Raw genomic sequence first — 12,265 nt, 5'->3', positions numbered from 1 at the left:
GATTTTCATTTATATTGATAGATTTTGGGATATTTCCTTATTTTTCCTTACTTTACTAATTTTTTAGGGGGAATCCCTTGCTACAAATACATTACCAATTATTTTCCAGCCACTAAGGAATTTTGAAAGACTCACACCTCGTCCCACAAGACCTTTTCTTTTCCCCTTTCTTGTTTTTGTTTCCTCTTGGAGCATTGGATTATCTAAACTTCCTGATAAACTGAACTGCCAGTGTACCCAAACCCGTGATCGGAATCGACAGATGTATAATAAAAAATTAAATCTTTAGACGGTTAACTTGAAATGAAAAGCATATTGATTTGCCTTTGTGTGCCGTCATGATTCATGCTGGAGATCTACTTAATTGCGTAAAATTGCCAATTGATCATTCAATCAATCAATCAATCAAATAATTGGGAAGCCCAAATCCAGGCTGCAACGGGGCTAAATCGCCCTGTGGCTACCTCTCTCTCTTTGCTCTAGAAGCAAAAGATAAGTCTACAAAAGGGAAAAAAGGTTTTCTTTAAAGGAGAATTCCTCCCCTCTTTCCCGCATGTTAAGTGAAAGCGCACGAGTTTGTCTTGATGCAATGTTTTCTTTGTATAAATATTTTTTTCTTACCATGTATAAATACATCTTAGATTGCTTTGTGTGCATTCTGCTTGTGTCCACATCTTTTGTTCGGATCAATTATTATCAAAATCAATGAACTGTAAAATTGATAATTTAAAAGTAAAAATAAACAATAATGTTTAGGGGATTTGCTCCATCAGAATAATATTGAAATAAATTAGACTATTTTAAACTAATTCCGGTAGTACACCTCCAGCATCACCTGCTGGTTAATTCTGTAATAATAATAATAATAATTTCCTTGTATTGTCATTCTGTGTAACAATGTACACAGAACGAAATGTCGATTGCATCTGACCCGATGCAGCCGCAGCCAAGAGAGGGCGCCGCCGACCACTTTTTAAGTCTTAGGAATGACTCGGCCGGGGCGCGAACCCGAACCTCCCAGTCTCAAAGCGGGCGCCTTACCATCTAGGCTAGTGACCACAATCAGTTAAAAACTAAATAAAACTAAATTAAATTAAAAACAAAGCAATTTCCGTAATATGTATTATGTTCTTTCTTGATAAAAAATGTAATTAAAATGAAAAGTGCAGATTTATTAGCTGTTCTTCACAGAGGATAAAGAACATATTTCTGCTAGAAGTGAATAGCCTTTTTCGATATATTTTTGGTTATTTTAAATATCATTTTCCTTTTTTATACTGTTAAGTAAGGAAAAAAATAATATTTAAAATAATAACATATTTTTTAAATTGAATATCTATTTTTAAGAAAACATTAAAATTTATATTAAATGAAAAAGCTGTGAAATAAAAAAACTGAAATGAAATAATTAAACAAATACATTAAAATAAATAAATATTAAAACAAAATCCTAAAACGAAATAAGGTCAACCAATTAAATGAAAATAAATAAAAATAATGAATAAAATCTTAAAAGAAAAAAAAGAACATTTATTCAACAAATCAAATTAAACGATCAAATAAATACAAGAATGAAGAAATAAAACACTTTAATAAAAATATCCATGCTGGTTTTTTTTTATTTAAAGCAAACTTCAAAAGGAATAGTCTAAAAATATGTATTTAAAATGCAGATTTAATAATAATTGATCTTTGTCTTTATGAAGTTGCGCAAAATGTTTTATTCCCCTCCTGCTGCAGCGCCTCATCGTTGTGGGCGCGCTCGTTTTGTATGCCAGGCACTCCCGCGTAATTATAAGTGCCATTAATCAAAGGGTGTGCGGTGGGTCTGCAGAGGGGGGGGTTAGAGATGTGCACAAACGATACGCAGCACTGAGTTTTTTTTCTATCGATGTCTGCATTATTTATGAGAGAGATCAAACTTAACAGCAGTGCGGTATCTAAGGTTGCCAGTGACCGAATGAAAAATACAATTTTTATTATTTTGTTTTTACTAGTATGATATCAAAAGTTTTTAAAACCTTTCTGGATGACACAGCTCACTTTCTGAAACCAGTATCATACGCACTCTTTGGCGTATTGATTTAAAGGGACAGTGTGTATTATTGAGCAACTCTTAGCGGTTTAAAAACATTTTTTTTACAAATTGATTTCGATGGTAAGCAAAAATACATGAACTAATCTTATAAATGGGATACAATTGTGCACGTAATTGTCCAAAAATACCCAAATCTCGCAAAAGGCTGTGCACAAATATTAGAAGAAAAATTGTGCTTTTTGGTCGCTTAGAGTCTCCATAGTTGTGATTCTTCCTTGTGGTTTGTAGCACTCATTTTCAGTTGCACTACAAAATACAGTAACAGGTAGTGTTTAAATAGTACACAGTGTACCTTAAACTAAAACTAAAAATGGGAATAGTATATTCTAATTATCTCAAACTGTTAAATTGTGATACATTGAGGGGTAAAAAATAAATAATAAAAAATGATATTCTCTCGCTCTCTCGCTCGCTCTCTCTCTCTCTCTCTCTCCCTCTCTCTCTCTCCAAAAACTAGTTAAAATATTTTTCAAAAAAATGTATTTTACTTATTTTCCTTTTGGTTAATTTAAGGTGAGTATATACTTTTGGAATACAAAAATATAACAAGAAAAACAACAAAATAATTCTTAAGCATTTCACATTTTATAAATAATAAGAATTTAAAAAACAGTATTATACTTTTTGGATTTTATCAAAAGAAATTTCATAATTTCAGTAAAATAAAAAAGAAAACAGATGAAACAATTCTTCAGAATTCATTAAGAAATATTTTAATAAAAATAGAATAAAAAATGTATATATATATATATATATATATATATATATATATATATATATAAAGAAAGAATATATTTAACTCAAACTCAAAAAAGAATTCAAATATTTTTTAAACTTCTTTTTCTCAATTTAATTTGCGTTTTCTTTTGTAATTATAAAATCTTTTCAGCATAAAACTATTAACCTTCTTTCAAAACAAAGTTTGAAAACCTATTTTTCCTGTTCATTACTTTATTTCCCCCTAAATCTTTTACAAGGATCAATTTAATGCAAAAAGGTGATTTATTTTTTCTTGCTAAATTTCTAAGGGAATTAAGAGTTTTTCCAAATTTCTTTTTTACCTTGGAGCAGATTTCGTGAAGACTGGTGGCGATGGCGGCGGCGGGCGTATCACATCGGAACACGTGACACTTTAGCACACGCGTGTTCTTGTCCCTTGCCACGTAGGCAAAGTCCCTGCAAACAAAACAAATAAATACATAGATAATAAGAAAACACACATTAGCGCATGCCATGGCATCATTGGAGGAGGTTTTCTCGCTCTGATTACGAACGTAATCAAAATATTCAACCGCAAAAGTGATTTTGCTAGCTAGCTAGTTGATCATAACAATCCTAGATTGATCGCTAGTTGGCTTATTATAAATAAGGTATACAATTTAATCTAATGCGATAACAAACATATAGGACATCAGTTTTCGGCCCGATAGAAAAAAAGGACCCGATGATCAGCCAACACAACTTGTTACAAAAATTTGAAGCATTTCTGTTCCTCATTAGAATATATTTTATTATAGTTTATTAATTTTTACAAAAGTTGTGCACATTTTGGTTGTGTCTCCTCTCTACCGCAAGCTTGTTTTAATTAGCTCAGATTGGTGGCTAGCTAGCTTTTTTTGACTACCTTAAATTGTTAGCTAGCTAGTTATTCCTAACTACCTGATATTCATGGCTAACTAGCTTGTCTTCATCATCTTAGATTGATGGTAAGCTAAAAAAAAAAATTGATGGCAAGCTTACTTCTCTTACTGTAATCACCCTAAATTGATAGCTAGCTAGTTTATCTTAACTATCTTCGGTTGACGGCTAGCTAATTTGTTTAACTACCTTAAGTACCTGAAATTGCCTGCTATCTAGTTTATCTTCTTTATTCAGATTGGTGGCCAGCTAGCTTGTCTTAATTGCTTGAAATAACTATCTAGCTAGCTTTTCTTAACTACCTTATATTGGTAGCTAGCTAGTTTAATTTAACTAACTTATATTGATGGCTAACTAAATTGTCTTCATCATCTAAGATTGATGGTAAGCTAAAAAAAAAGATTGCTGGCTAGCTGACTTCGCTTAATTACCTTAAATTGATAGCAAACTAGTTTATCTTAACCATCTTGTATTGATGGCTAACTAGCTTGTATTTATCATCTTGGATTGATGGTAAGCTTAAAAAAATTATTGATGGCTAGCTTACTTCTCTTACTGTAATCAGCCTAAATTGATAGCTAGCTAGTTTATCTTAACTATCTTCGGTTGACGGTTAGCTAATTTGTTTAACTACCTTAAGTTGAAAGCCAGCTAGCTTATCTTAATTGCCTTAAATTGCCTGCTATCTAGTTTATCTTATGTATTCAGATTGGTGGCTAGCTAGCTTGTCTTAATCGCTTGAAATAGCTACCTTGCTAGCTTTTCTTAACTACCTTATATTGGTAGCTAGCTAGTTTAATTTAACTAACTTATATTGATGGCTAACTAAATTGTCTTCATCATCTAAGATTGATGGTAAGCTAAAAAAAAAGATTGCTGGCTAGCTGACTTCGCTTAATTATCTTAAATTGATAGCAATCTAGTTTATCTTAACTATCTTAGATTGATGGCTAACTAGCTTGTATTTATCATCTTAGATTGATGGTAAGCTAAAAAAATGATTGATGGCTAGCTTACTTCTCTTACTGTAATTACCATAATTTGATAGCTAGCTAGTTTATCTTAACTATCTTCGATTGACTGCTAGCTAGCTTGTTTAACTACCTTAAGTTGAAAGCCAGCTAGCTTATCCTAACTGTGATAAATTGCCTGCTATTTACTTTATCTTATTTATTCAGATTGATGGTTAGATAGCTTGTTTTAATTATCTTCTGTCGATAGCTAGCTTGTTTTTTTTGACTACCTTAGATTGATAGTAATGATACATAAAGCATTGTTTTAAAAAATACATAGCTTTAGGTGTGTCTATAGGCAGACTTTATAGTTTTCATTTTAAGATGGTAAAAACAGTTACTGTTTATCCCTAAAAACAGCGAAAGGACGCTCAGGTCACCATAAGCCGAAACGTGTTTATTTCTCCTCGACTTCCCGAAGAGAAAACTACAAAGAATCAAAAGACCTTATAAAAGTGACTTTATTGTGTGCAAGTCTCGTTCATTAGCCATTTATCTCCTTTACGGTGAGAAGTTAACGTCCACGACCGAGTTAACATTCGTACTAAGAGCGCGCCAAAAAAGAAAACAAATAAACATCCGAATGCAGCTCGAGAGGAGAGATTTAGCACTTTTTAATAGCAAAACACCTCCTGGCATTTTCGAGCATTTACGAGACTTTTTTTTTTTTTTTCTCGATCTGGCGACGGTTTCGACTCCCTGTTGGCGAGCGTAATCGCATATTGAGATGAATGGTTTCACCTCGGGGCCGTTTATATTTCTGCCCAAAATTGGGTTAATAACCAATTTATATTCCACATTTTCGTGGCCCTACATCTTCCATACAGATATCTTTTCCTGGAGCTGTTCAAGAAGAAAAATAATATCCATTTGAAATCTATTTATCCCATTAGACTTTTAAAAGCGGCTTTATCTTCCATTGACTTCTTGTCTATAACAGTAAAGTTGAAAAAACGAGCGACGGGGCATTGTTATTCAGGATACCCCGGGATAAGGCATCCCTGCCTTAAGACAAGCTTGCTAGCCATCAAGCTGAGATAGTGCAAACAAACTAGCTAGCTGTGAGTATAAAATGATTAAAATATGCTAGCTAGTCATAAATCTTAAAGAACTAACTACCTTTCAAATTAAGACGGTTAGGATAAGCTAAAATGTATACGGTTTTTCCTATTATTAGGCCCCGCTTTACAGCTTTCACCCCACTATACTATCCCCAAAAATTTAAAAAAAATTAAGACAAGCTTGCTAGTAAGCAATAATAATAATATCCTTTTGTATTGTCATTCTTTGTAACAATGTACACAGAACGAAATGTCGATATACCTGACCCGTTGTAAGCGAGCCGATGCAGCCGCAGCCAACAGAGGGCGCCGCCATTTTACCAATTAGGTATGACTCGGCCGAGGCGCGAACCAGCGACCTCCCAGTCTCAAAGCGGGCACACTACCATCTAGGCTACTGAGCTGGTAATCTGAGATAGTTTAGACAAACTAGCTAGCTGTGAGTCTAAGATGGTTAAATATGCAAGCTAGTCATTAATCTAAAAAACTAGCTACTTTTCAATCCAAGACAGTTAGGATAAGCTAAAATGTATATGGTTTTTCTTTTAGGCCCCGCTTTACAGCTTTCCCCCACTATACAACATCAACAAGAAATGATTTTGCATCCCGAAAAACGTAAAAAAATTGAAACAAGCTTGGTAGTAATCAAGCTGAGATAGTTCAGGCAAACTAGATAGCTATGAGTCTAAAATGGTAAAAATTTACTACACGGTATGGAATGATTACTTTTTTGTTTTTTTTACCCTTTTTATGACATGTGTCCCATTATACGACTATTGGCTGAACTACTTTCCACTATGCCTTTCTGTTTGTTCACTTTGTGAGTTAGCAATACAACACTGTATTTTTTGGTACAGTATTTATACACAATGGGTTCCAAGGCTTGCAGTGATGCTAAATAGAGAAGTGCAAAAACATGATAACCACAGAAATGAAGCTTCCGATTATCAAGAAATCCACATCATTACTAACTGATACGCAATTGATAGTAATCCTATATATGTATGTAAACTTACCTTTCTCTGATTCCCAAGAAGCAGAGGTTGAAAGGAATGGGAGTAAAAAAGAGGAAAAGAAGGAGAAAATCAATTCATACATTCAGTCAAGGATTTGTCATGCTCATAAATAGCTAGTTAGCTAGCTTGTTTTAATTGTCTTGGATTGATAGCAAGTGAAAGTATTTTAACTATATTTAATTGATAGCCAGCTAAACTATCAGAATGAACCTAAATTAAAATTTAGCTAGCATATTTTAACTATCTTAAACTGACAATTAGCTGGTTTATCTCAAGCACCTATCTATTTATAGATCTCTCTCTTTATATATATTTCTATCTCTAGATCTATCTCTCTATAGATCTATCTCTACATCTACCTAACTATAGATCTATCTCTCTCTAGATCTATCTATCTATAGATCGATCTATAGATTGAGCTCTCTATAGATCTCTCTCTCTCTGTATTTCTATCTCTAGATCCATTTCTAGATCTACCTCTCTATAGATTTCTCTCTCTCTAGATCTATTTATAGATCAGCAGCCCTTTGAGACTCTGTGTGATAAAGGGCTAAACAAATAAAAATGACTTGAACCTATCTGTAGAGCCATCTCTCTATAGATCTCACTATAGATCTCTCTCTCTCTGTGTATTTCTATCTCTAGATCCACCTCTCTATAGATCTATCTCTAGATCCATCTTTCTATAGATCTATCTCTAGATCTACCTCTCTATAGATTTATCTCTCTACAGATGTATCTATAGATATATTTATCTATCCATCTATTGATCTATCTAGCTATAGATCTATCGCTATCTAGCGATAGATCTATCTATTGGTCTAGCTATCTTTGCTTGTACAAAGTATTTTAGAATGATAGCTAGCTAGCTTAACTATCTATAGATCTATTTACAGATAGAGATAGATAGCAGTTTCTCTCTTAAGTGGCAATTAATTTGTCTTCTGACAATGTTCCCACAAACTAAAAAGCTTTTCTCACATTTTCAATGGCCTAATTAAAAAAAAGACGCGCATATACAACTGCAAAGAAAGGATTGAAGTAAACGCAAACCCCGGTCGGCGATATAAGTGCGAAACAAAAGCGCCGGCAGTGGCAGTTCACTCCGATGGAATGTAAAACCAAGCGATAAAAATTCGAATAAAAAGGGAGGTGATAAAGCCGAGAGTTTATTTGTTCACAAAAGCGGACATGACAGCACTTTCCCCTGCAATTGGAGTTTGCTATGGAAGCCCAAAATCAAGAGAATGCACTTTTGAAATTAAAAACATATTGTCTAAATAACAGTAATTTAATGTGGCTAATTATTTTCAACTTTACTTACATGTATTGAATATTCCTTAAAATATATTAAATTAAAATGTCATACTAAAACAATAATTAGCATTTTTTATTTTAAGAAACATTCTACTTTTTAGAATGACTTATTTAATTCAATTAACGTGGTTTAAAACACAACTTGGTGGATGGAGCCTTTGCTAGTACCTTAGAATTCTAGAACATTCTATGTTCTTTAGCCCCGCCTCCTTTAGTTTGATTGACAACTCAAGTCATTCTTCCGCAAAATCCATGATGGAAGCTCAAGAGTGCCAAAATGAAGTAAAAACTCATTTTTGAAATAAAAACTATGAAATGTAGCTTTTCTTTAAAAAAAAGTGTAATTATTATAAATTATCTACTATTGCTTTAACCAATTTTTGGGGGATTCTAGGATTTTATTTAACGTATTTACTTTATAATGAAGTACATTTCCGTGTTAGCTTGATAGCTACAGTAGTTTGCTCCTTTTAATGATCTTAGATAGTTAGCTTCTTTGAATTTTTATACATTGATAGCTAGCTGGCTTGTTATAACTATCTTAGATTTATAGCTATATCCCCTTAACTATCTTGGATTAATAGATAGATAGCTTGTTTTAATATTTGAGGTTGGTGGCGTGCAAAGTTATTACAGTTATCATACATTATTGTAAATATCTTAGATTGATAGCTAGCTAGCTTGTTTTAACTATCTTAGATTGAAGGCCGTCTTATCTTAACTGTCTTCGATTGATAGCTCGCTAGATGGTTTTAATTATTTTCGGTTGATCGCTACTGTATCTTCCTTAACCATCGTAAATTAATAGATAGATAGTGTGATATAATTATTCAAAGTTGGTAGCTTGCGAAATAATTATTGTGAACATTTTAGATTAATAGCTAGTTAGCTTGTTTTAACTGTCTTTGATTGATAGCTCGCTAGCTGGTTTTAGTTCTACTTGTCACGGCCAGTAAATGCGTAACTTTTCACACAATGCTTTATTAAGGGATCGGGGAAGTCAGGGCAAGAGGAAAATGACAGCAATCTGGTGCTCGCTGGGGAGGAGGAGTGGGAAGCCCTGGCGAACGAAGCGTGGTCGGAGATCGGAACAAGTCGGGCAGCCGGGACGGGAGACGGAGCGTGGTCGGAGATCGGAACAAGTGGGAAGCCAGGAATCGGGGATCGATACAAGAAACAGAATCGGGCAGGATATGGGTAGCCGGGACAGAAGAGCAGAACTTGGGTCGGGGATTGACACAGGAAATAGAATCAGGATACGGGTAGCCAGGACAGAAGAACGGAGCTCGGATCAGGGATCAATATGGGAATCAGTCAGGATATGGGTAGCCGGGACAGGAGAAGGGAGCTTCGATCGGGGATCGATACAAGAAACAGAATCATGATACGGGTAGCCAGAACAGGAGAAGGGAGCTTGGATCGGGGATCAATACAGGAAACAATCAGGATACGGGCAGCCGGGACAGAGAACGAAGTTTGGACCGGGAATCGTTACAGGAAACAGGTCAGGATCAAAACGGGAGCCAGTGTCAAAAGTGCTTGCCTAGCATGCGCTGAGGTTCGCAGACGGACTGACCAGGAGTGAACGAGAATGACGTGTTTACATAGGAGGACTAATTGGGAACGAGTGGCAGCTGGGGCTGAACAAGTGAGCGCAGGTGAGGGCAATTGGCAAATCATGACACTATTAGGTTGATAGCTAGTTAACTTTTCTTAACCTCTTTAAACTGATAGCTAGTTCGTCTTAATGGTCTTAGATTGACAGGTAGCGAAATTTTCATGATTTTCGTAAAATTCTTAAGATTCTGGTAAACACAAGTAGGCATGGCCGATATGACTACTGGTCGCTTATCTCATATTACACAGTAACCTTGAGCTAAATGTTTATTTCTAGGTAAGTTTTAATTATTTTATTTTTGGCTTCCATAGAAAGCTAGCAGAGAAGTCTTAACTAGAATTTGATGTTTATCCTTGCTAAATGTCTAAATATCTTCGGTTGTATTTACAGTTTTTTTAATGCCGGAAGCATGTGCGCACCCTAAACGGCTCCCTTGAAAGGCGCAGTATAAATCGGAGTTACTTTACGGTTATTATTATGATACCCTGCCGCAACATGGTGAATTATTCACAAGCGTTTCGCTCAATGTTAATCGACTAAACGTAATGAACGCCACAGTAGGTGGTCAGTAGCACAGTCATAAAATAACAAATAAATAGTATAAAATGTCGTATAGTGTGGCACCCGAGAGGGAAAAATAACTTTGATGCTAAAATTATTTTGGCGATTGAGAGTTCTTATTTATTATAATGTGTTAAGATTCATGCTGAAATTTAGCATTTTTCTACAGATTTGGAAGTTTGTACTTTTTGCAATTTTCGTTTGTTTTTACTTTGTTCTCTTGTTTGCATCTTTGTTCCTCCATTCGTTCTTTTGCTTTAGCTTGCATACGGTATGTTTTCCCGTTTGTTCCTACTATTGTTTTTATGTACTTTCATTCTTTTGTTTGTTTTCTCATTAATCACTTCATTATTTGGTACTATCGTGCTTTAGTTAATTTTTGTTAGTTCTTTCATCCGTACTTACATTTTGTCGTTTGTTCTTACTTACGTTTTTCCGTTACTTTGTTCGTACCTTTGTTTGTTTGTACTCTTTTCATACTCCTGTTCTTTGTTTTGCATATTTCTTTAAACATCTGTTATTTTGTTACTACTTTCATTCGGTTATTTGTTTGTAACTTTTGTTTGTACCTGATTAGAACATGAATTTACACTTTCATTCGTTCGCCCGTTTGTACATTCTTACTCTTGTTTGATCAATTTTGGGCTCTTTGTTCATTCGTTTGTTCAATTACACTTTCAGTCGTACTTTTGTACCTCATTTATATTTCGGTTTGTTTATTCTGTCATGATTACTGATGTGGGGCACCTGTGCCTGCTCCTTTGGCGCCAACTGCTTTGGACGCTGATTGGCTCCCTGTCACTTTTTAAACCCCCGTCTTTCTGTCACCGGTTGTCAGTCCGTCTGCGAACCTCAGCTCATGTTAGGCAAGCTTTTCGACCCGGACTCTCTCCTGTTCTGGTTACAGTCTGTTTGCTCAGACACTTTTTCTGATCTCGACCACAAATTTTACTGGCCTGTTTTTTCCGCTCTCGACACTGCCATCGCTCGCCACGGAAATACCACTTCCGCATGTGAGCTACCTGCGACCAGCAAAATACGGATCGTGTGTACTATCCTTTCCCTTCTTCCCAATAAAACTAAGAGAAACGCACGGAAGCGGGTCCTGTCTCCGTTCTGGCCCCTACACATACATTCATTCTTTAGTATTTTACGTACTTCGGTTATTGCCGTCATTCGTTTGTACTTTCATTATTTCGTTCATTCTTCAGTTGTTTTGTATTTCTATAAGTTCTTTCATTAGTATTTTCTTTAGTACTTTCATTCGTTTGTTCATTTGTACTTTCATTCGTTTGTATTTCTGTATGTACTTATTAGTAATTTTGTTAGTTTATACTGTTGTTTATAATTTCACATGTACTTTTCTTAGTGCGCTCGTTCAATCATATTATCGTTCATACTTCTGTTCTTTCATTTGTATTTTTGATTCCTGCGTATGTTCACTTTTGTCTGTTTGTATTTTTTATTCCTTCTTCATTTGTTCCTATTGCGTTCTTTGTTCATTTATTTAAAATTAATTTCTTACACCTAAGATCAAACATAGGAAATTAGAAAACAACTTCATAATTCATCTTTGAAATAGATAAAAGGAATACTCACGGTTTTATCGCTACCAAGAAAGGCATAAGTCCCCAAGTAACTCATTTTAATATTAGTCTTAAAACCAAAATACAACTAGAGGACACCAACATGTTTGTACAACCCATAGATACAAAACTCACGGCCCGGGGGCCAGATGAAGCCCACAAAGGAGAATCCTTTCATGTTTCTTAAATAAGGTCTTCAAGTTTTAGGTAGGGCTGCAACAACGAATCATTACAATCGATTGAAAACGATGCTTAACAGCACGAGCAACTAATTTCATCATCAGTTTGTTGTGTTGCGCGATCTACGAAGCACTAAGCATGTTAAATCAATAGAAATAAGAGAGCATTGAATTTCGT

The 12,265-nt window shown here is 34.8% G+C and overlaps 1 protein-coding gene across 1 annotated transcript in view; it reads right to left on the bottom strand.

The window, feature by feature from the left end:
• apbb2a (amyloid beta precursor protein binding family B member 2a) overlaps positions 1 to 12,265 on the bottom strand; it is a 49,198-nt gene that overhangs the window by 9,961 nt on the left and 26,972 nt on the right. Inside the window, exon 9 of the mRNA XM_088343772.1 lies at positions 3,160 to 3,274. Coding sequence (XP_088199898.1) covers positions 3,160 to 3,274 — 115 coding nt within the window. The remainder of the gene's footprint in view (positions 1 to 3,159; positions 3,275 to 12,265) is intronic.

This window comes from Urocampus carinirostris, chromosome 9, assembly GCF_059441175.1.
Source record: "Urocampus carinirostris isolate Australia breed hairy pipefish chromosome 9, RoL_Ucar_1.0, whole genome shotgun sequence".
Lineage (NCBI taxonomy): Eukaryota > Metazoa > Chordata > Actinopteri > Syngnathiformes > Syngnathidae > Urocampus > Urocampus carinirostris.
The sequence above is the reverse complement of the archived record's forward strand: the minus strand, read 5'-3'. Positions and strand labels throughout refer to the sequence as shown.